The sequence below is a fragment of the Eriocheir sinensis genome, chromosome 12 (assembly GCF_024679095.1).
Source record: "Eriocheir sinensis breed Jianghai 21 chromosome 12, ASM2467909v1, whole genome shotgun sequence".
Classification (NCBI taxonomy): Eukaryota; Metazoa; Arthropoda; class Malacostraca; order Decapoda; family Varunidae; genus Eriocheir; species Eriocheir sinensis.
This window is the reverse complement of record NC_066520.1, coordinates 17024954-17051253: the sequence shown is the minus strand read 5'-3', so window position 1 is coordinate 17051253 and position 26300 is coordinate 17024954. Positions and strand designations below refer to the sequence as shown.

Here is a 26300-nt window from a genome sequence, read left to right as displayed (position 1 = left end):
CGGGAGAGAGGAAGAGAGGGGAGAGATGGATTCCGATTGCTCTGTGTTCTCTGATAAAGGTTCGGGATCATCTTTTTGCCTGCAGGTCGGAAGCAAGAACTCGTCAGAAGAGATACTTTATTATTGTTTTTATATGATAACATGTAATACAAATATCTCTAGAAACATTAGAAACTCTATAATCAGAGCTGGTGTATCTGATTGGTTTCTTTTGTTCCTTTCTTTGTTTGTTTTGTGTGTTTGTGTGTGTGTGTGTGTGAATGTGTGTTTTGGTAGTATGTATAAGTGTCTGATTTCGTGTTTATGCCTGTGTGAAAACCAAGTGCCACACACGGCTCGTTTCCATAAATTGAGGTCACTTTCTACTTGGGTCAGGTCAAGGGGAAGCAAGGTCAGCTCACGGGCGATCGTCACGAGGGAGAATTGTCGTGTGTTTGCGATTATACGAAGGTGGGGCTCGAGCGGTGTGCTGATTGTTTTTAGTGTGTGTGTGTGTGTGTGTGTGTGTGTGTGTGTGTGTGTGTGTGTGTGTGTGTGTATTTTTCTTGTGTTGTGTTTCAGTATGGTATGAAAACATGTCATATATATATATATATATATATATATATATATATATATATATATATATATATATATATATATATATATATATATATATATATATATATATATATATATAACGTGTGTGATTGTGTTAAATTATTTTCTCCTATGGAATACAAAAGAAAGGAAGGTGAAAATCTGAGACTCCCCGTCACTGAAGCAAGAGCTTTCATTTACCTGTTTTTCACTTCACTTGCGAAATCCAACTCACGTTCACTGGTCCTCACCCACTCAGGATAAGCCACTTTTATCTGGCTGGCGTGTGGTCCGAAAGGGACGCGAGACCGACTCAGCACTTCCAACACTCCGACTAGTCCGGGAGGTCCTGGGAAGCACTCGGCCCAATGGCTAAGTCCAACGGGGCGGCAAGAAGGCCCGTCGTCACTGCCCACGCCAAGGCCCTCAGCTCGGGGGAGTCTCGCGGCACGAAGTTTGCCCCGAAAGACACATTGCAGTTGATGAAGTACAAAAGGTACACTCTCGGCCTCGGGTTGAATAGGAATGGCGTTTGGTCATGGTGGTGGAGGTGGTTGCGGCGGCGTTGGTGTGATGGTGGCGAGAGCGGTGAAGACGAAGGTGTGAGGTGGAGGTGACGTCGGCGGCGGCGCTGATAATGGGGTGGGTCCTCACAACGAACTCATACTTTCGTTGGGATGCGTGAAGCTCGTGTCTTCAATGTTCTGCCGCACACGCCCGGCCGGGGACTGAGTCTGGTAGTGGATCGGTGCAGGCACGGGGGAGGAGGAGGAGGAGGAGGGGAGTCCGGGCGTGCTCACCACCAAGTAGTTACCACCGCTCCCCGCCTCCAGCCTGCCCACTGGTCCCATGCCCCTTGGAGCACCCACGCCGCCCATTGCACCCAAGCCACCTATTGTTCCCATGCCACTCATTGTTCCCATGCCGCGCACTGCACCCATGCTACCCACCGTTCTCAGGGTACCCCCGCCCATGCACGGACTACCCACGCCAGCACCTATCAGACCGCCCATGTTAACGCCCATCATCCTCGGCATTCCCGCGACGCCCATGTTGATGGTGCCCATGCCTCCACCATGACTGAGGTCGAGGCCGCTGCCCATCAGACCGCCCACGCCCAACACTGGCACTTCTGTCGATCAGGGCAAAAGACAGACTAGAGAGGCAACGCATTCCATGAAACATTTGATATGGCATAACTACTTTATATAAATCAATAATGCAACACTTAAGATTTAGAGAAGTTTCTACTTGGCGCCTTGCATATTCTTATTGCAGCCTAAATTTAGTAAACGTAGAAATAAAAGAAACATTTATTTGATATACATTGGCATTTTCAGTAAAAACGATACAGCCACGCACACGCACTCATGAATGTGTGCGATCTCTCCCCTCCTCTCCCCTCTCCCTCCCACACACAAACAAACAAATAAACCTCGCAACAGTGAAGCTTATCAAGACAGCTATTCAGTTTGTCATGGAACCCTCCGCTGCCAACACAATTAGATATCCTTACCCTGAAGGAGAACCTGTTGCTGCCTGGCTGCGCCCCGCCCCAGGCGACTCACCCCCAGCAGAGGCAGGGTGGCGTTGTTCACCCCCGCGAGGCCCCCCTCCTGCAGCGTTCCCTGTGGTGGACGAGAGGAGGACAGAATAGTTAGATCGGGTCAGGGTTCATGTCAGTGCTGCGATTCGTCTCGACCTTGACACGTCGCTAAGGTCAAAGGAATAGCGACACTAGACAGGTCAAGGCTGAGGATTATAATTTATGCTGAAGCGATGCTGACTTGACGCTTTGAGTGATGATAATGGATGGATTTGAATCGCCATCCGTTTATGTGAGAGGTAAGGGAATTCGAGGCTATAAAAACAAACAAAAAAGGTGTTCATACTTAATGCCACGATTATTTTGATCTTATCTGACAAAACCCTAAAATGGAGACAAAGGCATTTCCTCTCACCGTCAGAAGATCCATCGGGGAGGCGGTGGAGACTGAGGGGAGGAGGCCGCCGTTACAAGCGCCACTGTTATCAAATAGTCCGACGCCTCTGATCATAATCCCTGCTGGCGGTGTTCCTCCCACTCCTGGCGCTACTGACGTGACCACAGATCCGCCTCCTAACCTCGCCTCTCCGTCCTTTCTGTCTCCTCCGGTTGCTGTTGCGTCGCCTCCTCCTGTCATTTCCACCTCAGCCGTAACCGTTGTCCCGCACACCATCTCGCCCTCTTCACCGCCCCCGTCAAGCACCGTCTCCCTGCTGCCGCTGCCACACACACTGCCGGCACAACTCCCCTCGTCCGTCACGCCGTCGCCTCGAGTCCCGTGCTGCTTCCTCCTCGAGCCTGAAACCGTCATATCTCGAATTATCATCGTAAAGCGGAATAAAACTACGAACTTTGCATCACCCCGAATCGTTCTCATAAAACTGAATAAAACGGACGGATTTATAGGTTCCCAAATTTGAAATAACCCCTTTTTTTTACCGTTTTTTAATGCAAATGTTTGAATGGAAATTTGATTGTATTGTAGTGTAATTTCACGTATTGTGTTACTGGAGTATATACATTTTTTTTTTTGCCGTGCAGGTTAATGGCCACGTTTGTTTGACACAATTTAATCACGTTCATGTCTTTTATCTTCACAAACCAGTCATGCCTATTGTGTTTCCATTTTAATGATGTAGATGATCACTCCGGCATTACATCGGGTGCACATTCACAACACTCGCGCGCTATTTTTTTTTACATTTGAGGGCAATTTTTTCTAAGCTCTCGGTATTTTTCATCTTTTTTACTCTCTGCGTAGTGGCTTTCCTTGCACACCCGATTAATCCTTCTCTTTTTACCTCTCATTTATCTCTTTTCTTTCTTCATTCTTTCTTTCTTCTTTTCCTCTTCTCCGTCTTCCTACATCCTATTTATTATGTTTGAGGGTGATTTTTTCTACGCTCTCGTTATTTTTCATCTTTTTTCTCTGTCTGTCTTTGCCTTCCTTGCACACCCTATTAATCCTTCTCTTTTTACCTCTCATTTATCTCTTTTCTTTCTTCATTCTTTCTTTGTCCTTTTCCTCTTCGCCGTCCTCCTACTCCTCCCTCTATCCCTAAAAGAAGATAAGTAAACAGAAGGAAAATAATAACAACAAGAACTAGAGGAACACGCCGAGGAAGCAGAGGAGTAGGAGAAACAGCAGAATAAATAAAAGCCCGGAAAAAAACAATATTAGGGAAGAATAAGAACATCAGGAAAAGCAGATGTGGTGAAAGGAAGAGAAGATGGAGGAAACAGAAGAAAGGAGGAGGAGGAGGAGGAGAAGAAAACTGAGATACAGAAGAAATGAGAGACAGAGAAGAAGACAATGCTGACGGAGGAATAAGAATAGAAGAACCGGAAGAAGTAGTAGGAGGAAGAGGAAGAAAAAGAAGAGAAAAAAAGAAGACAGAGGTGAAATAGGAATAAGAAGAGCAGGAGAAACATAATAACTAAAGGAGACGGAGGAGAAAACAACGCTAGCCAGAGGAAGTAGAGAGGAGAATGAAGAGGAGGAGGAGGAGAATGACGCAGCGGCGAAACAGGAATAAGAAGTGCAGGAGAAACAGAATAACTCAGCGGAGATGAAGGAGAAAACAACGATGATGGTGGAACAAGAATATGAGAACCAGAAGAAGTAGAGAGAGGAGAATGAAGAGAAGGAGGAGGAGGAGGAGGAGGGCGCAGCGGGGAAGGAGGAATATTAGTCGTATGCCATTGGATAAATTATACGTGACGGGGAAGTCTGATTAGGCTGAGGAAGAGGGAGATCAAGGGACAATCCTATTTGGGGCATTGCCTGAGATTGTCGCGTGAGTGGCCTTGAGAGAGAGGGAGGAGGAGGGGGAGAAGGAGTTGGGAGGAGGAGGAAGACGAGGAGGAGGAGTAGAGGTGGATGTGGGCTGGATCAGAAGGGATTTTGTGTGTGTGTGTGTGTGTGTGTGTGTGTGTGTGTGTGTGTGTGTGTGTGTGTGTGTGTGTGTGTATTCCTATTTCGGTAATGCTAAATTTGAGCAGGAGAGGATGAGATGGATCTGGTCTCTCTCTCTCTCTCTCACTCTCGCTCTCTCTCTCTCTCTCTCTCTCTCTCTCTCTCTCTCTCTCTCTCTCTCTCTCTCTCTCTCTCTCTCTCTCTCTCTCTCTCTCTCTCTCTCTCTCTCTCTCTCTCTCTCTCTCTCTCTCTCTCTCTCTCTCTCTCTCTCTCTCTCTCTCTCTCTCTCTCTCTCTCTCTCTCTCTCTCTCTCTCTCTCTCTCATATCTCTCTCCCTTCAGCTTCCCTTACCTCTTGTCAATACATCTTCTTTATCTGTCTCACTTTGTCATCTCGTACCTCAACTCTTTATTTAACATTTTCTTTCATCTTTTTACCCTTTTCCTTTTTTTTCGCCTTTGCACCTTTGATCTTAACTTCGTGACTCCTTTTTTCCTCTCCTACGACTTTCCTATTGCCCTGTTTTCCCATTATCATTTCCCCCATTGTCTTATTTTAGCTTGCATCTCCTTCCAGCTAATATTCTAACCCCATTCTTTCCATCAATCTGTAAGTCTGTCTCCCTCCTAGTGTTGTGGTAAACCGTGGTATCTCTTGTGTATATATATTTGTTATTCTATGGCGTTTTCTAACTTCTGTTTTCCCAAGGTTTCCTCTTTCCTTCTTTTCTTCTTTTCCCTCATCTCGTTCTTTTTTTTTCATAGCCTTATTTCTCCTTTCCCTCCTTCCTTAAGTTTACCTCTCTCCTTCCTTCCTTTCTTTCTTTCCATCAGGTCGTTCTTTCTCTCCCTTTTCCTCCTTCCTCCCATTTTCTCCCTGACTTTTCTCTCTCTCCTTCAGTAATCTCTTCCTTACCCATATCATTTCTTGTCCTTCCCTTTTATATTTTTCTATCTCGATTCTTATGCCTCTTTCCTTCCCCTCTTTCTTCTTCTTTCTATCCATCTTTTTCCTTCCTCCGACCTTCCCTACTTACTCTCCCCCTTTTGCACTTTCTCCCACTTCCATTTTTCTTCTTCTCTCCATCCTTCCTTTTTCTTCTTCTCTATATTTCCTCTCTCTCTGATTCCTCTACCTCCTTCCTCCTCTTCTTTCTTTTGTGTTCTACTCATCACTCTCCTTCCTCCAACCTTCCCTTCTTTCCTTCCTTTTTATGCTCTCCTTGACCTCTCCATCTTTCTCTATGCTCTACTTCTCTCCTTCCTTTTTTTATTTTTTTCTCTTCCTTCCCTTTTTAATTTTTATGTCTTGATTCTTCTACCTCCTTCTTTCCTTATCTTTCGTCTTCTCAATCCAGTTTTTCTTTCCTCCATCCTTCACTTCTTTCCTTCCTTCTATGCTCTCCTTGATCTCTCCCTCTTTCTCTATTCTCCACTTTTCTCCTTCCTTTCATTCTTTTCCTTTTCTATTATATTTTTTCTCTCATGATTCCTCTTCCTCCTTTCTTCCCTATCTCTCGTCTTCTCAATCCAGTTTTTCCTTCCTCCAACGTTCCCTTCTTCCTTCCTTCTTTGCTCTCCTTGACCTCTCCCTCTTTCTCAGTTCTCCACTTTTCTCCTTCCTTTCATTCTTTCTTTTCCTTTTCCATTATATTTTTCTCTCTTGATTCCTCTACCTCCTTCCTCTTCTTCTTTTTTATCTATTTTTTACTTCCTCCAACCTTCCCTTCTTTCTCTCCCCCCTCTTCGCATTTCACACGAGCGTCACTCACCTGGGGTTCGTCGGGGCGCCTCCTGGGGGGACGGGGGTGGCACCAGGGCCTCGCCGCTTAGTTTCACCTGTGGACGAGAAAAAAAGTATCCTCATTATAAAATCGTCTAATCATTATATTCTAACTTTTCCTGTGACTCTTAATGTAAATGTTCGATGTAGCTTTCGTTTTTTTTCGATGATTTATAAACGTTTGGTCATGTTTTTTTTTTTTAAGAATGAAGGGGAATAAGATTTTTCTCTTCTCACAAATGCTCGCAAACTCCTTTTCTGATACGGTTAGTAAATATTGAGGTGGTGAGAAATCGTATGAACTCCTGCCAGTCGTGATATTCCTTCCCTCTGCCAGGCGTCCACGTGGTCGTCATCAGCCAAAGTAAATAAACTCTTGTCTGTATACTTTTGCCATGAATGTTCCTGACTACGAAGATTCGAGGCACTTCGTTATGCTCTCAGAAGTTACTCGTCCTTCCTTGCAAACTTTTCGATAGATTTACATTTCAGGAAAACTGGATAGAATAATTTGTCTCAATGAAAACTGAAGTCATATATATTCGTACGGCTGTTCTCACGTTTATTGTATTTTAGAGAACAAAAACATTATATGAGTCACACGCCGTTAGTGCATTTATGATACAGTGTGTTCCTATGGATATTCTGGATCAAAACCAATTGTTGAAGAAATAACGCTGTGAATATCGTCCGTTTGGCGTTCCTCTCGCGGAAATCAAATAACAGGAAGAACGAGGAACCGTAGAATTGAATTACAGCCTCACCCGCAGACGAGTGATCACCAGTAAAACCGTATTGTTCTTTGCACGCTTATGAGCACTCTGGGAAAGTCTGTTTGTGCAGCCAAAGGTGTGGAAACGACGGAATAAAATGTTAAACCGATTACGAGCGATGCCCCAGAAAACCCGACCGTGATGAGGAACCGGTCTTTGTTTTTCACGGTAGTAATATTTGTGTGAAGAGCATAAATATGGAGATGTAGCACAAACAAGGCAGCGGAGAGTTAAAATACACAAACGTTAGATCAGCAGTTTCAGCTCTTCATTCTGGCGTGGGTGCTCGCCGGGTGATGGTGATGATGGTGTTGTTGTTTTCGTTGTTTTTGTTGTTGATAGTGGTGGTGGTAGTGGTGGTGTTATAGGAGAGGAAGGATAGCGCTGAGTGGACTACTTATTTTTCTTTCGTTTTTCTGGGTCATTTTTTTACCCTTTTTATAATGCCTTTTCTGTTCCGTTCCCCGCTCATCAAACCGTCGCTCCCCAAAAGCCAATTTCAGATATCAGTTGTAACTCTCTCCCCTGACATGCGCTGAGGATCGGAATGCGATTCGGCTTCTCATTGTGACGTTTGGGATCGGGAAAAAATCTTGGAGGGTAAAATTATCTTAAAGAAATACCACTCTGTCTCTCAGGTAAAATCTTAGATGTCAGCTTTTTATTTACTGTGAAATCAACACGAGGCTTTGATGATTCGTTAATGCCATGCTGGAGGATGAAATACGAGGGACCCATCAGTGTGTTAATGTATTAGTGTCTTAATTAGTCTATAAATACATGTGTAAGAGTAAAGAACAAAGACTAGACATTTTGTTTGCGACGATCTTGACTATTTAGATACGTATGTAAGACACCATTGTAATTTCCTCTCCAGCAATATACGACAAAGAAAGTTGAGAAAAATAGCAGATATGTTATCAGCCCTTTAGCATAGTTTAAAGATGCCCCTAAAATAGCGTGTCACTATAACCTGTGAGATAATTTGATGATCGTTTGTTACAATGTCTTTCCTACACCCCAAGGCAACACTTAATCGCTGAAGAGTATTACACAGATGCTCACGTGTTAATTTGCGAGCCGATGAAAAAATACCTAACATCGTTCTGCCAGCGAATGTAAAACGTTTATAGTTCAAAGATCCCTACATGAAAACTCACTCATCCCAGATTATAAGCATTTTCGTTTCAATTTACTGAGTGGATCTCTCACCAATTTAAAACAAGTTGTAAGTGTTTTGCTGCAAACGAATTTTCAAAAGTAATCGTAGTCCGTACCCGGAACAAGTATATATGTCCCATCCATCCATCAATCAAGTTTTAAGTTTTTTTTTTTTCTGCAAACGAATTTTAAAACGCAATCATAGTTCGTACCAAAATTAAGTATTTCTGTCCCATCCATCCCTCAGGTATATATATATATATATATATATATATATATATATATATATATATATATATATATATATATATATATATATATATATATATATATATATATATATATATATATATATATATATATATATATATATATATATATATATATATATATATATATATATATATATATATATATATATATATATATATATATATCCCAGAGGAGGTTCCACGCGGCTCAGGACTGATAGCTCTTCACCCCGAGAGCGAAAGGAACCTGGAAGCGCGCGGGTGGGTTAAGGGTTGGCAGGCTGGGACTCAGACGCAGGGGCTCTTTCTTGGCCTGGAATTGCCTCCCTTTATAGCGCAAAAGGCTGAGTGTTTGGCGGAAAAGAAATAAAAGTTATCCCTTTCGAAGAAGAAGCTGTCACTCGGCTGAAGAAAGCTGTCCGTTGAGTAAAGCTTAAATTTCTCATGAAAATGGAACAGTTGTTTGTTGGATGGGAACGAGAGTTTTGAGGGTGAATTGGTCTCCTGAGGTAGAGTAAAAGTGACTTTGTTCAAGGGCGAATGGGCAGTCTGTGGAGGTATAAGATTTTGCTTGCTTGGTTATGATCAAGGAAGTCTCAGGAAGCGGAAGGAAGGAGAGACATTAGAGTAAGAAAAGGAAGAAGGAATGAAGGGGTCGTGATGGATATTCGAATAGACAGACACACCAACTCCCTCAAAAAGTTCCAGGCAGTGAAAAAGACAGTAACATTAACACAAACCAACAGACCAATATAAGAAACAACCCACCTGCTCCAGCTGCCTCTCCACCCTCTGCGTCCTCCTTCCCCTTCTCTTGATGATGACGATGATGATAAGCGCGAGGAGGAGGATGGACGAGAGGGACCCAGCCAACACCAGCATCATGGGAGGGACAAAAACCCACCCGCCGCCCACTCCACCTGCTCCTCCACCCCCTTCCGTCCACCCTCCTTCCGGGCCGTCACCACTCCCGCCGCTGCTGCCGCTGGGGGAGCTGCTACTGCTACTGCTGCTGCTACTACTGCCGGTGCCTCCTACGCCTCCTCCTCCTCCTCCCTTACTCGTGCGCCCCTCCCCACCGGACGACACGCCTGCGGGAGAGAGGGACTGCAGTGGTAATGAGGAAATTCGCCGAGAAAAGAATCGGAAATGAGATGAGATATGAGTCACGCATACATTCGGAACTGTGTGGGTTGTTTTTATTTGTGTATTTGTTTGTTTGCGCGCGCGTGTGTGTGTGTGTGTGTGTGTGTGTGTGTGTGTGTGTGTGTGTGTGTGTGTGTGTGTGTGTGTGCTTGTCTGTGTGTTTCTGTGTATGTGTTTCTGTGTTTTGTGTTTGGTTGGTTCGGTTCGGCTCGGCTTGGCTCAGGTAGGGTGTCGTGTATCGCAGCTCTCGGTAACAAATGCCTCGTGTGTTGCTGTGTTTTCGTTGCGTGATCGCCTCCATTGCCGCCGATCAGCAGGGGCGCAAGGAAACAGATGACGGAAAGGAGGCAAAGCGGCTGAAATTTTACGGTTGCGTTTCAGGAAATAATACGCGCGCGGGAAAACCTTTCATTGTACCCCGAGCACAATGAAAGTGGGATACACAGAAAAGATTGCCGTGGCTTAGTTAGATTGTGTAATTGAAGTTCATTGTGTCAGGGGATGATGGAAAGTAACAATGAGTAACGTAACAGGACAAGAATGAGGAATAGATTTCGAGCACACGTTTAACAGAAAATATACGGGGAACATTGTCGTGATTTAGACAGATGATTGTGTAATTGTAGTTCATTGTGTCAAGGGATGATGGAAAGTAACAATGAGTGACGGAACAGTACTAGAATGAAGAATGGATTTCGAACACATGTATAACAGAATAGATGCGGAGAACATTGTCGTGATTTAGTCAGATTATTGTGTATTTGTGGTTCATTGTGTCAAGAGATGATGAAAAGTACCTTACGATGAGGGACTGAAGAATATAAGAATGCAAAGTATTATTTCCCTTATAATAGAGTGATAAATACTTCCAGAAAAAGAATGAGTCGTAAAAATGGCAAGTAAAAATAGAAACTAGCGGTTGTTGGGTTAGGTAAGTAAGAATGAGTGACTGAAGAATGCAAGAATAAAAAAGTAGATTATTAGCATACGTATAAAAGAATAAACACTTCCACGGCAAAGAAAGGAGACAAAAAACGAGATCCAAATAAAAATAGCCACAAAAAAGCAAACTAGTCTAGACGAAAACATATGAAAGAACCGTAACGCGTGACAGTATAAAGAGAGGCGACGTGAAATGAGAAAATTACCCCCGAAATAAGCATGGTCGTGCGTGCAAAATGTGCCCGCTAAAAAGAACTTGGAATTAACAATCTTCCGGGAATGCAATTAAAATGTCCTCACACGCACTTCTCGCGCCTCCTTGCGTCCTCGAGGGTGAACTTTTGGCTGAGAAGGATAGGAAGACGAGTTAGAAGAGGAGGAAGAGGAGGAGGAGGAGGAGGAGGAGGAGGACGAAGAAGAGGAAGAAGACAATGAAGAACAAGAAAAAGATAAAAAAGTGGAGGAAAAAGACGAGGAGGAAGAATTACTGCATATGGTTGGAAAAGGAGAAGGAAGTAGACCAGGAGGGGGAAGAAGGAGGAGGAGGAAAAAGAACAAGAAAAGAAGAAGAGATGGAGCAGTGAGTAGCGGGCTTTTTTTATTCATTATTGTTTTCTTTTTTGTTTTGCCCTTGAACTGCTTCCTCTACTGTAAAAAAAAAAAGAAGGGGAAGAAGAATGCATATGGTTTATAATATCTGATGAAGGACAAAAAAGAACGTAGATTTAAACAAACAAGAAGCCTGCCAGAGGTTCCTAAGCCTATACAAAGACGCTGCTTCTGGTGCCTGGAGTTTTAGCACACGCAAATGGAAAGAAAAAGAAGAGTGAAAAGAGAAAAGAAAATGATAATATATGATAAAACTCGAATTTACAGGAGAATAGAAAAAGATATAATGAGTCTGTAAAAGTCAATCAGCCAATATTTAAAGTAGTTCTTGATATTCAGTTGTGCATCACTTTTGGCACTTTGATTTATATTATTATTGTTAGTATTATATTCGCTATCATTGTTACGATTGTTCCTATTCGCCTCCTATTTCTGATTATTAGAGTTATAAAAGACAAAGAAAAGTAAAGAGTTGGCTTAATATCGTGTTTTTTTTTTTGGAGGGATGTGAGTTAAATTTACAGCGGATCTCTGTATGGGTGGAGGTCTTCGCGCCCTTTTTTGTATTCTCAATTGAAAAGCGTCTACACTTAAACCATTAATATAAAACGTAAAGCTTCTACCACCCCTTTGATGTCCGTTTTACCGGCACACGAGTCCACTGATTGATAAACTTTTACTGGTGACGCAGATTAGCAATGCATATCAGATACATTAAAGAACGACTATAATTTCTGCGTTTAATACAAAATAAAAAAGTTAAAAGACCTCAGGCGGACGAATTAAAGCTGCTCCTGATGTCTATTTCTTTGCCCTGCTTCGTATGTTGTCAGGTTTTATGATGACGGTTTGGGGAGATGAGAGAGAGGGAAAGAGAGAGACAGAGAGGCGGAGGAAGGGAGGTCGGGAGAGAAATGATGGGAGGGGAGAGAGCGCGGTGTGTCTGGGGATATGAGACGCAGAGGGGAAGAGCGGGGAAGGGAGAGTGAGGGGCTATGTAGGACTGGGGCTATATAGAAATTGAGGAAGGTAGAGATGGAGAAATCGGGCGTGGAAACAGGATGGGGAAAGGGTATGGTTTTGGGAGGCTGAGGAAGGGGGAATGGGCGAAGGGTTCAGTCTGTGCTACATGCAGACAAATAAAAAAGGTAAAAATAGACTGCACGCCGAAATAAAATAAACCACAGGAAAAGAAGGAAAGAGATAATAAAAACGGTGACAGAGATATACAGTCGGCTTGGCAAGGTGTGGTTCTGCTTCCCCGTTCTTCCTGCCTTCCTGCTCTCCTTCTTTCCTCTTTATTTTTTTTCCCCTTCTTCCTTTCTTCCTCCCTCTCATTCTCTTTATTTTCTTTCCTTTCTCCCTTTCTTCCTCCCTCCCTTCCTCTTTATTTTATTTCCTTTCTTCCTTTCTTCCTCCCTCCCTTCCTCTTTATTTTAGTTCCTTTCTTCCTTTCTTCCTCCCTCCCTTCCTCTTTATTTTCTTTCCTTTCTTCCTTTCTTCCTCCCTCCCTTCCTCTTTATTTTCTTTCCTTTCTTCCTTTCTTCCTCCCTCCCTTCCTCTTTATTTTCTTTCCTTTTTTCCTTTCTTCCTCCCTCCCTTCCTCTTTATTTTATTTCCTTTCTTCCTTTCTTCCTCCCTCCCTTCCTCTTTATTTTATTTCCTTTCTTCCTTTCTTCCTCCATCACTTCCTTCTTTCTCCTTCCTCTTTATGTTCTATCCTTTCTTCTCTCCTTCCTTTCCTTCCTTCCTTCCTTCCTTACTGCCAACGTCCCCTTCCTTGCATCTTCCTTTATTTCCTATTTGCTTTTTTATTTCCTCTTTATTCTTCTCGTCTTACTTTCTTTCTGCCATATTTCCCTCCTGCCTCCCTTCCTTCTCTCTCTCTCTCTCACTCTCTATCTCCTTCTCCCTCTAAATTCACTCCTTCATTCTTGGTTTCCTGCCTTTTCTTCCCCCTTCTATTATTGTTTATTTCCCCATTCGTTCCATACTGCCTTCCTATTCTCTTTCTATTCCCGCTTTCTTCATGTCCTCTTCCTTCCTTTTCTCCTTCCTCCCTTCCTTCCTTCATCTCACCCTTCCTTCCTTCCTTCGTTTCTTCCTACACTTTCTTCTTCTTTCCTTGCCTTGCTCCGTTATTTTTTCTCCTCGCTCGCCCCCTTTCTTTCCCTCCCGAGAGAATTAAGGAAGTGAGTTTCCTCCGCCAAGAATGCGAGCGTACATATGTCTGCGTTCCCATGTTAAGACCGGTGTTGTGTGCATCTGGCGGCCTCTATGTGACGGGGTCTGGATCAGGGGAATCGTGTGTCTTGCTGTGCCTCCACGTTGGCTGACAGGCGAGTCCTATCGCTTTAAGAGGTGACGGGAAGGAAGGAGTATTTTGAGAGCATGAAGGGGATGGGGCGGAAGGAGAGAGCTTGGGTGGTGGTGGTGGTGGGTGATGCAGTGCGAAAGAAATGAGGACGTAAAAGTTTATATTGGCGTCGTGTGCGTACAACATAAGCAAGTGCACGGTGAGACAACAAAAGATAACTGTAAACTTTCCCCAGAAAAAAAATAGAATGTAGTTGAAGAGTACCGAGAAAGTAGACAGTGGGATACAGAATGTTGAAATAGCATCTCGTATAGAGCAATAGAGTGGGAGAAATGACCATCTGATAAAGGGAACGTCCGATTAAGTGAAGAAAGATAGACTGGAGCTGTGAAAATTACATAGAAACTCGAACAATAATCACAACGAGTACGAATAAGAATAAAGTAAAAGTCAACCAAAAAACAAAAAAAATATAGAAGTAAAAAGACATCCAGTACAGAAAAAAGCGAAACCAAGAAGCAGACACATCCAATACTGAGACATAATATTGCGGAAAATGAAAAATGAGAGTTGTAAAAAGGGATTTCGAGGGTGTAATACGAGCAGCTAACGTGACAGGTAAAACACACACACAAACACACACTCACACATATACACACACACGGGAGTAGCGAGAAAGAGAGACTGGAAAGGAATACCACTACAAGGATACATGACAGCCTCCCACAGTAAAAGACAGGCGGAGAGTCGTTCCTTTGGAGATTATGAAGGGGAAGGAGGGATGAAAAAGACAGGTACGGCTGGAGGAACACTACCGATGCTTGTTGAGGAAATACCGATGCGAGAGTTCACGGCTACCCTCAGGAATGTGTGACGGGTAGAACAGCGTTTTTCTTTTGAGGTTTGTAAAGGGGATAGATGGATGAAAATGACTGAAATAGCGGGAGAAAAGATACACGAAGGAGAAACTGTTGAATGTACTAAAGTCTGTCCAGTTAAGTCTGACCCAAGCTGACAACATAAACCTAAGCGTGTTCGTAAGCACAGTGCAGATTAGCAGAAAGTGCTGCGTGAGATAAACAGAAACAGAGGTCAAAGAAAACTTGAAAGCCACAGCAATAGCCAATCAGCACTCAGCTTGCAATCACGCTTAGGATTATGTTGTCAGCTTGGGTCGGACTTAAAGTGAACAGAATATAGTAAAAGGAAAGGAAAACGAGGCACTTAGAGGCTAGTATAATGATATCAGACTTTGACTCGTATAAAGGAAAACAGATGAATGAAAAAAATAACTGCAATGGAGAGAAGGTACACGATACGATAAAGGAAAGCCAAGATAATATATAATGGCCTGGAAAAAGAGTACAGCAAGAGACAAATAAAGGAGTATCGTTCTTTGAAGCTTATAAAGAGAGTAATGAATGAATGAATAAGAGAAGATTGAAATGACAAACTTATAACGGTACGAATTAAAGAAGAACATAGAGAATATAAAGAATAGAAGCGAAATCAGAGTAAGGGGTAAATATAGCAGCATTTTTATTGAGGGATTATAACAAACATATGGCAGAGAAGATTGGAATGACAAGGAAAAGAGAGATACAATATGAGAGGAATGTTGGCGAGTAAAAAGGTCAGAGAAAAGTGAATAGAGACCTTCAGAGATGACGAAAGAAATGAGAAATGAATGAATGGGAAAAGTTTGAAAGAAAGAAAAAAAATGCATATATAAAAAAAACATGGAGGACGCAAAAACTAAGAAAAATAAGGCAATACAAAACAAGAGACACCTATATAGAACAGCATCGAAAGCCTGGGGAAAAAAAACTAGAACGTAAAAATGATTAATGAAAAAATACTAAAATTGTCGAGAAAAAACACACACACAAGAAAAAACCCTCGAGGGAAAACCTGGAGAATGTGCAGGAGGTCATGAAATAAAGAAAGGCAAAAAATACATAGAGGTAAAAAAGAGATGGAGGAGGAGGAGGAGGAGAAAGAAGAAGAAGAGGGTATATTTTGAGAACATGAAGGGGATGGACAGACGGAGAGGGACAAAACTCAGGTGGCGAGGAGATATAATACAAGGCTGGAAGGAAATGGAAATGGAAATGTTCCCTGTCACTCTTGCGCCATCTTAGAAAAAAAAAGACGAAAAAGAAAAAAAGCCGAGAAGTGACGTGAATAACATCATATGAAAAAAAAAATCAAAACTAGAGTCACAAGGAAGGAAAGGCAAAATAAAATTAATAATAGGGTGACAAAAATCTCGAACGTAGTAAAAATCATGCCAAAAAGATTAAGAGAAAGATAAAATAGAAGTGAGAGAACGAAAGTCTTCCCAACAAATAACGAAACAGCAGCTCGGAAGGAAAAGATTATGAAGCTTGAGAAAAGGAAAGAAAAAATGCCATTATGAAAGTCGGGGAAGTGAGGAAGGAATGGACGGAGGAGGGGAGAAGGAAGAGAGGAAAGAAGAATAAGAGAGAGAGAGAGAGAGAGAGAGAGAGAGAGAGAGAGAGAGAGAGAGAGAGAGAGAGAGAGAGAGAGAGAGAGAGAGAGAGAGAGAGAGAGAGAGAGAAAACGAAGAGGAAAAGAAGGAAAAATTGAGTTGGGGAAGGAAGAAGAAAATAAATAAAAAGAAAATAAGGGAGAAGGAGAAGACGAATTAAACAACAACAGCAAGTTCAAAAAGCAAACAAAAAATTAGATAAAACAGAAGGTAGGAGGAGAAGAAGGAGGAGGAGGAGGAGGAGGAGGAGGAGGAGGAGGAGGAGAAACAAAAATGTCACCAAGGAAGAGGGGAAAGAGGAGGAGGAGGAAGAAGAACAATAAAGAAAAAAAACAACAGAAGTAAAAGATGAAAAAAAAAGCATAAGAGGAAGGAACATGTGGACAGAAGGAAGAAAGGAAGGAAGAGTGTGTACGTGTGAGTGAGTGACTGTGTATGTCTGTGTGGAGGGTACAAGAACCGTCCCTCACAAAGCCAACGATTAAAACACGTCCACGTACACAACCTACTCACCAATTACAGTCTGAGCATTGTCTCTTAGCGTGAAGGCACTGAGGAAGGTTGGGGAGCTGCTGCCCTCTCTGTTGGACGCCTGCACCACCACCGCGAACTCCTGCCCCGCCTGCAGTCCCGACACTCTGGCGAAGGAAAGAAAACGGGTGGAATTATCGGCTGTTGTTTGTATCTGGTTGGTCGCGTTGGGTTGAAGTCTTTGATGGGGTTGGTTGTGTTTTTCTTTTGATCAGGGTTGTGGTGAGTTGAGTTTGGGTTGCGTGGGAGGGAATACAGAGGGTATATGTATTTGTTCTTAGCTTGGGTTGGTTGGTTTCTGTTTTTAATCCTGGTTGTGGTGAGAGTTTGTGTTGTGCTTGTGTGTTTGTGTGTGCGTGTGTTGAGATGGTCGATTTCTGGTCTTTAACCCGTCACTGTCTTCTAAAAATATGCACTTATTACTCATAATTTCTAGCCCTCTCTTCGTCTCGCACATCCCAGCTATTTTTTCTTCTCTCCATTCCTCCTGCTTCTCCTCGTTCTTGTCCTCCTCCTCTTCTTGCTCCTTCCTCCTTCTCCTCCCTGTCCTCCACCTCCTTTCCTCTTTATTTTCCTTCCTTTCTTCCTCTCTTCCTCCTCTTCCTCTAACTCCTTCCCACTCATCCTTGCTGTCCTCCTCCTCCTCCTCCTTTCCTCTTTATTTTCCTTCCCTCCTTCCGTCTCCCTTCCTCTCCTTGACACTCCACCTTCACACCCACTCTGACCTGTCCTTCCTTCCATCCCGACTGTCCTATCTCGCCCTCCTCACCCTTCCTTCCTCCCTCATCCTCTCCCTCTCCCTAACCTGTGCCCCCTTCAAGTTACTCTCCAGGTTGGAAAGTTTTGACAGAATCTTTTAAACTCACGTGAAATAGTTTCGTGTCGGGAAAGTAATATTCAAAGACCCCCGGTACAACTTTCCTCCTTCCGTGAGATACTTCTTTTTTTCCCTCTCCTCTTTCCGCTGCTGCTTCTTCTTCTCCCTCCAACAAGTTGATAGATAATGATATTTGAGGGGAACCACATTTAACGCCTTCTGCTTCGTTGTTAACGGGACTGGAATCTCTTTTTAGATGTTGCATGTTATAAATTGATGCTATGTTAGGTGCTTTTCTGCTATTGACAGGTCATGGCTTCAGTTTGTCCAAAGTCTTATTATGCATGTGACCTTCATTCGTGCTTTCATGCGGATAAGACATCTGACCTCGAAACTTCGATATCTTACGTTCGAGAATATCATGAACCAGCAAACAAGGTCAAATTTGGCTTAGGTTGAGTGCCAGGATAGTATTTGATTTGACTTGCTAATATATTTAATCAAAGACTACTTAAACACACGGCAACGCTTCCCCGGGAAATCCAGTCTTCGATATTTTACGTTCAAGAATATCACAAACCAGCAAATAAGGCAAAAAACAATTCTTACGATCTGTGCTGGATTAGTGTTTGATTTGACTTCACCGGGAAATCCAAGCTTCGATTTTTACGTTCAAGAAAATCACAAACCAGCAAACAAGGTCACATTTCTGCCTCTGAAGATTATTGATTTCACTTACTAATACATTTAACTATAGACTTTAAACACAAGGCAACGCGTCACCGGGAATTCCAAACTGTGGTGAACGGGGCGGAAATAGCAACAAAGGGACTGAGGAGAGCGCGAGTCGAGGCGTGGAGTGTCTGTCTTCGAGGAGCGGGGTGCGGAGAGGCATGTGAAGAGTGATCGATGAGAGAAAGTGGAGATAGTGTCCCCTGTTTTCTATAATCTTGAGCCCGAACCGAGTCTTACGTGATTATTTTAGCTTTGTGAGGATAACCATGGAAATTATATCAGTACAGTTAGTGGAAGCATTATTATCAGCAAATACAGATAGTTATAAAATAAACTCGAGTATTATATTTAAGATAATGATAGTATAAGTTGTTTGTAGAAAATTTATACTGAAAGTTATCCGTCCCAGTGGCCAGAAGACGTTTGAAATTGCATTCTCCTTAACATATTTTAAGGTGAAGTACCTATTTGCGTCACCGCCTTTGTGTGTGTGTGTGTGTGTGTGTGTGCGTGTGTGTGTGTGTGTGTGTGTGTGTGTGTGTGTGTGTGTGTGTGTGTGTGTGTGTGTGCTATTACTGCGGTTGTTCCATTCTGGGTCAATGTGTGGCGTAAATGTTGTATGAAAGTCGTGAATGATAAAGTCTCTCCGAATGTGATAAACTTGTACGTGTATTTTTTTATGGCCGCAAAATGTTACGCTGTGTTGGTGGAGAAAATATTACTTCTACTACTACTACACCTACTACTACTACTACTACTACTACTACTACTACTACTATTACTATTACTACTATACTATTACTACTATACTATTACTACTACTATACTACTACTACTACTACTACTACTACTATTACTACTACTACTACAATTAATATCACGCGTTGAGGCCAAGGAGAACTGAAGCCTTATATTAAATTCTGGCCTAACCAAATTTCAACCTCTGTACCGGGGGGTGGGGCGCTACTAACCCTAGGGAGATGAAAAGTACTCTCTCTCTCTCTCTCTCTCTCTCTCTCTCTCTCTCTCTCTCGCTCTCGCTCTCGCTCTCGCTCTTTCTCTTTCTCCCTCGCTCTTTCTCTTTCTCCCTCGCTCTTTCTCTTTCTCCATCTCTCATTATATATCATGGAAAACAAGACCAAAACATGTTAAGAGGGGCAATGCGTGTGTTCGTGTGTTCGGCAGATCAGTCACCTTCACTGCTTGGTTAGGCACGCGTCCGGTTTTCTCTATTAAAGCTTCCACCTGTAATTAACTCGCCAAGAATGCATAATTAAGGGAAAGGAGAGGCTGTCGCGATGACCCGTCTCTGCCCACCTGGCCTGCCGCTGAAGCAATTAGGGAGATTAATTGCTGCTTGAGGTACGACGGTGATGAGATGAGAGATATTTTGGGGGGGAGAGATAGATGGCTAGATAGATGAAAAGAGGAAGACACGAGAAGTAGTTTGGGAAGGAAAGACAGATAGCTATAAATAGAGCCATTGCGTTTTGAGATAAGATGATGATATAGATATTTTTGGAAGAAGAGAGAGATGACACAGGTAGATAGAGACACATTGCTGCTTAAGGTAAGATGAGATAAGAAATATTTTGTAAAGGAGAGATAAATTGCTAGATATATAGAAGGAGACGGGCGTTGGTACTTGGGCGCAATATTCTAGGTATGAGATATTTGGGAAAGGACACGTAGATAAATACATTGGTAAATAGATAGATAGATATAATGATAAATAGATAGATAGGCAGACATTTATAAATAACCTTTCTCTCTGTTCTGTAGGCCGATCTGTTTTGTTCACTTCCCTATAATGTGAAACGCATTTTAAATTTATATAGATGATAACAACTTTTTTTCGTCCCTCTAGTTGTAAATATAATGATCTCACTGCACTCGTGTTTCCCTTAATCTCCTTTACCTTTGTGTTCATTATTTTTTCGTAGCGTAAACTGATATATTCTTTTTTGGGACATTTTGCCCCAATCTGGTTCCTTTTCTAATTCTCTGGAGATGATAAAGGACGAATGTTGCTTTTCTTCATCCCTCCGGAGCCTCCTTGGGTAGAGGCCGTTCATCAATTATTCCTTGAGGTCAACAAAGCGAGCCTACCCCTCCGGCCCTCAGAATTGTGAGATAAATAGGTTAGACTCGTTTTTCTTTCTCCCCCGCTTTCTCCTCCTGCTTCTTCCCTTCCTCCTCCTTGCTCTTACGTCTTTTATTTCTTCGTCAATCTTTTCTTTCCCCCTTCATTGACTTCTGTTCTCATTCCTTTTATTTTCTTCCTCCTTACTTCCACGGTTTTTCTTTATCTAGTGAGTTTTTGTTTTCTTCCCTCCTGTTTTCTATTTTTCTTCTCTTGTTTCGGCTCGTGTTTTTTTTCTTCCTCCAACTTTCTACTTTTAGTCCCAGCCATCTTCTCCGCCAGTCTCCTGTTTCCTGTCTTCGTCTTCAAGTTTTCCTTTTTTTATCTTCTCTTCCTCCTTAGTAAATGTACTCTGCTTCATCGTGTGGTTTGTGCCTCGTAAACTCTTTTTAATATGATAGTTTTGCCCATTGCGTTGAGAGAGAGATAGAGGGAGATGGAGATAGAGAGATAGATAGAGAGAGAGAGATAATTCAAATGATCTGATGCTGATATTCGGACACATGATGGATTGGAAAATATCCTCGCTGCAAAATTATATGAATTACGGAAAGTTTCTGTCGAGTTTTGATCAGCACGAATACCAGGAAGATAAAATACTGAACTGATATGATATTTGAATTGAGGGAAAGGGCGCCACGTATATTTAGCATTAGAGATTTATATTCTTCGTTCATTTACACACGATAATATATATATTTTTTATTATTCAATTATTTTTTTTATTTTGTTTTACTGTTTTAGCTCAAAGTGAATATGATTTTTATTGCCTAGTAGAAGAAATGTGTGGCTTTTTTTTCCTGTATTTAATCTAAGTTGATCGCATTTCCTTTTATTTCGGCTTTTTTTCTCTCTCCTCCAACTTTCTACTTTTAGTCCCCAGCCATCTGCTCCACCAGTCTCGTGTTTCCTGTCTTCGTCTGCAAGTTTTCCTTTTTGATCTTCTCTTCTTCCTTACTGAATGTACTCTGCTTCATCGTGAAGAATTTTTTTCAGAGCGTCGCAAGAAGAAAGAAGAAGAATATATACCTTTCCTTTTTCCCTCCGACTTAGAACTTATGTCGGAGTTTTCTGGTTTGTGTGTGTAGGGGAGCGGCGGAGGGGAAATGGGGTTTACTCTGTGTCGTTTTCCCGCCGAGTGAGACGAGATCTAAATCACTTGAAGTGTTTGCACTGAAGATCACCTCGCGTAGGCCTGGTGACTGGCCCGCTCGTGATAGGGTTGTTTTTTTTTTTCTTCTTCACTCTGCTATCGACTTTTTTATTTCCTTTTTGCTTAAGTTTATATTTTTTGTTTTGTTGCACTCTGATGAAGTTGATGCAAACACTTAATGTGGAGTATATTTAGAGGGAAAATAAATTGATAGAAAGGTTTTGTCCATGTGGAATAAAGAAAAATAATAATTAAACAAAAGGAGAAGGACACATAGACAGTCAGGAAAGACACATTACTAATACTATATTCATTTGTAGTAGAAGTAGTAGTAGCAGTTGATGTAATATAAGTGTTAGCAGTAGTAGTAGAAGTAGTGGTTATATTAATTGTTATCGTAGTTATATAGTTGTTATTCTATTTTTGGGACATTCTGACAAGTTGGGGAATGAGGTAGCAGGAAAGACTGAAGCTCCCCCTGAAGATACCCTAGCAAAACGATAATAGCTGGGATTATACCGCTCTCTCAATGCCCGTCTTTCCCTTCACTTCCTTCTCTACTATTAGCATCACCATTATTATCCTTATTATTATTATTATTAGTAGTAGTAGTAGTAGTAGTAGTAGTATCATCATCATCATCATTATCGCTGTATAGATATTTTTTGCAAATGAAGAGCTAAAAGAAAATCCCCTTACGAGCTTCTCCTTAAACACACACACACAAAAAAAGATTCATTCGAGACCCCTGAGCCGGCCCGATGTCATTATATTGGACGCAAGGAATTTGTAGATAACTGAAAAAGGATCTCACTCTCTCATTATTGGTCGCAGAAGAAAGGAACTTAGAGGACATAGATAAGTTTCTCTATTGCCTTAGATAACTGTTTTGAAGGTAGGCCACAAACGTTTTCATTAATATTATTGGTGAATGGATGATTAACTTCGTCCTCTTCGTCTTTAGTTACACACAAAGTTACTTAGCAGAACACTGACCTAAATGAATGATTTTTTGCAACTTAGTCGACATTGATAAGCTCCTCCGTTGCCTCTTATTGGTGATTTTACGTTAGGGGAGGGGGTGGCTGAACGGATAGCGAGGCGGCCCCGCGTTCAGGAAGACGCGAGTTCAATCCCCGCCAGGTGCCACCAAGCTGGGATTTTTCAGCCGCCGCCGAGTGGCTTAAAACTACCCATATGCTGTCCAGAAGACCACCTATCAACCCGGACTCTAGATTCTAGTATTAAAGATGAGCTCCGAGAGGGCAGCATGAGCCAATGCAAGATGGCGCCACTATGAAAAACACTCGCCTGCGCCAGAACGGGCTGGGCCGACCATCAGGCCCCACCGGGAAGAAGCCTTGGACCGACCATCAGGATCCACCGGAAAGAAGCCTACCGGCGCAATAGGCCATGACGTAAAAAAAAAAAAAAAAAAAAAAATAACAACCCTGTTCTCTAATTTCATGGGTAAATGGATATAAATTTCTCCTCTTCGACTATAGATACATGTAAAAATCCTTCTAAAGACCTATCTAAGGAGAACAACATTTTAACTGCCTATTTTCCTCGTTAAAACACAATTGTGAGTCCTCTGAAACTACTCTTTGTCTATAGATACTTGTAAAAATCCTGATAAAGAACTGACCAAAACTAATAACATCTGTAGTGCCTATTTTCCTCGTTAAAACGCCTGTGAGTCCTCGTGCTGTAGAAGGCTGCCGAACGCTTTGTCATCACGGGTCGAGGGAGGACATTGCTCTCATCAGGATAAAAGCATCGGAATTGTCTGGCCCTGTGCACCTTTACCAATACTCGGATATTTTTGTGTGTGTTGGGGCAGCGGTCACACGGAGGAAGTTTATTTATTTTTCTATATTAAGCTGAAAGAAAAGTCTGTGCAATCAATGGAGAGTAAGGTTATTTCTGCTTCGAGGTGGAGGGTCATATTTCTTGATGGTGTATGATAGTGGCGCGCATGCTGTTATCATTATTTGTTTTAGTAGTAGTGGTAGTGGCAGTAATAGTAGTAGTAGTAGTAGTAGTAGTAGTTGTAGTAATAGTAGTAGTGGTGATGGTGGTGGTAGCGGTAACAATCGTAGTAGTAGTAGTTGTTGTAGAAGTTATTCCTCCTCCTCCTCCTCCTTCTCCTCCTCCTCCTCCTACTCCTCCTCCTCGCTCTCCTCCTCCTCCTCCTTCTCCTCCTCCTCCTCCTACTCCTCCTCCTCGCTCTCCTCCTCCTCCTCCTCATCATCATCATCATCATCATCATCGGGTATCTGTCGGACGCGTCGCTCAACACTTTTAGTCCTGAGTCATCGTCTAGGATTTCTATCTTCTGCGTCCATTTCGTGTTTTATATATCCAACATTTTTCAGTATGGTTACAAATTGTGCTCCAGGAAGCCGAGTAATGGCTCACCAATCATATTTATGGAACTTTTTGTTTGTGTTGTTCTTTTTATCGGCGCGGCAAGGGAAAGTTATTGTCCGTAAAACAAAAATCTTAAACTTTTGGGCGCCAGTCCAATTCTTTTGACAATGTTTCAAGGACGTCTTTCTTTTTTTTTTCCTTCTTTCGTATATTTTTGTATGTCTGTAAGCTTTGGATTCTGAAGTAGACTTATTTCGCACATTCAACTTTTATTGGCGATGGTTGAAAATAGTATATTTTATGAAATATATTTTGATTAGTTTTACAAGGCCATCTGTTTCTAAAATTAATTTTCAACATTTTGCACAAACAGAGGCAATTACATTTGGACAAGTGAAAACAAATAACTTTTGAATATTTGTTCATAAGCAATGATTCGGAACAGAAGCGCTAAGAAATTCAAATAAATGTTGATTCTAATTTGCTGCAAACAAAACTTTTTCAGCGATGCATCATCTTGGGGCAGACGCTTGATAATTAATAACGGCATGAAATAAAAACACTTCTACCTGTCCAATGTTACGTGTTCATAAATCTGCTTGTTAGTGTCGTGATATTTATGTACTTCATTTTTGCTTGAAGTTATCATCTTAGTATTTCTAGCTTCATATTTCGTACACAGCATCATATGTCTCCGTTGCTCTCTCTCTCTCTCTCTCTCTCTCTCTCTCTCTCTCTCTCTCTCTCTCTCTCTCTCTCTCTCTCTCTCTCTCTCTCTCTCTCTCTCTCTCTCTCTCTCTCTCTCTCTCTCTCTCTCTCTCTCTCTCTCTCTCTCTCTCGCTCTCTCTCTCTCTCTCTCTCTCTCTCTCTCTCTCTCTCTCTCTCTCTCTCTCTCTCTCTCTCTCTCTCTCTCTCTCTCTCTCTCTCTCTCTCTCACACACACACACACACACACACACACACACACACACACACACACACACACACAGGCGTTTGGTTTGTGCAAAAAAGTGTACAAAAAACATTCAGATTGACGTAATACGATTTACTGGTAGGGGAGATTGTCACAGCGAATGAATTATTGCGATGTAAAAATAATGAGCTGTTAACAAGAGCGGACAAATCAATCATTGAATTTCTATAATAGCTTTTATAAATACACATAAATAAATAATTGTGACGAAACTACAACTGGAACGAACAATGCACCAAGTTAGGACCTGCTTTCGATAAGTTGCGCATCCTCTAAGAAAAGAAAATCACTCTGCACTCTAAGAAAAGAAAATCACTCTGCACTCCTAAGAAAAGAAAATCGCTCTGCACTCCTAAGAAAAGAAAATCACTGCACTCTAAGAAAAGAAAATCACTGCACTCTAAGAAAAGAAAATCACTCTGCACTCTAAGAAAAGAAAATCACTCTGCACTCTAAGAAAAGAAAATCACTGCACTCCTAAGAAAAGAAAATCACTCTGCACTCTAAGAAAAGAAAATCACTCTGCACTCTAAGAAAAGAAAATCACTCTGCACTCTAAGAAAAGAAAATCACTCTGCACTCTAAGAAAAGAAAATCACTCTGCACTCTAAGAAAAGAAAATCACTCTGCACTCTAAGAAAAGAAAATCACTCTGCACTCCTAAGAAAAGAAAATCACTCTGCACTCCTAAGAAAAGAAAATCACTCTGCACTCCTAAGAAAAGAAAATCACTCTGCACTCTAAGAAAAGAAAATCACTCTGCACTCTAAGAAAAGAAAATCACTCTGCACTCTAAGAAAAGAAAATCACTGCACTCCTAAGAAAATAAAATCACTCTGCACTCCTAAGAAAAGAAAATCACTCTGCACTCTAAGAAAAGAAAATCACTCTGCACTCTAAGAAAAGAAAATCACTCTGCACTCTAAGAAAAGAAAATCACTCTGCACTCTAAGAAAATAAAATCACTCTGCACTCTAAGAAAAGAAAATCACTGCACTCTAAGAAAAGAAAATCACTCTGCACTCTAAGAAAAGAAAATCACTCTGCACTCTAAGAAAAGAAAATCACTCTGCACTCCTAAGAAAAGAAAATCACTGCACTCCTAAGAAAAGAAAATCACTCTACACTCTTAGAAAAGAAAATCACTCTGCACTCTAAGAAAAGAAAATCACTGCACTCCTAAGAAAAGAAAATCACTCTACACTCTTAGAAAAGAAAATCACTCTGCACTCCTTCATATGACAAAGAAGACGGAGGAGAGCTTATCACGCGTACAGCACAGTGCAGCTCCGTACAAAATGCCTCTTTGTAAAAATGATACATCTAATTTTACCCTTTGAAACCCGAAGCCATATAAAGGGAAACGAGAGTAGCGTGGAGCCTTCATAAGGATTCCTACTGACACTTCTGCTTGTATTTTTAACTGGCATGGGATTGGGAGGGAGGAGGCGTAAAGGCTTCGTTGGGGGGACCGTCAGGTGTGAAGTTGGCGGATGAATGAAGTTCCGTGTTTCCTTGCATATGCTCCCCCTTGGTTGGTT

General features: G+C 41.9%; 1 protein-coding gene across 1 annotated transcript in view; it reads right to left on the bottom strand.

Moving 5' to 3' along the window:
• Positions 1-671: 671 nt before the first annotated feature.
• Positions 672-26300, bottom strand: part of LOC126997508 (uncharacterized) — a 219800-nt gene continuing 194171 nt past the window's right edge. Inside the window, exons 15-20 of the mRNA XM_050858631.1 lie at positions 16548-16672; positions 9277-9599; positions 6313-6379; positions 2541-2923; positions 2096-2207; positions 672-1711 (exon numbers count right to left, since the gene is read on the bottom strand). Of these exons, the coding sequence (XP_050714588.1) occupies positions 1230-1711; positions 2096-2207; positions 2541-2923; positions 6313-6379; positions 9277-9599; positions 16548-16672 (1492 nt within the window). The 3' untranslated portion in view covers positions 672-1229. The remainder of the gene's footprint in view (positions 1712-2095; positions 2208-2540; positions 2924-6312; positions 6380-9276; positions 9600-16547; positions 16673-26300) is intronic.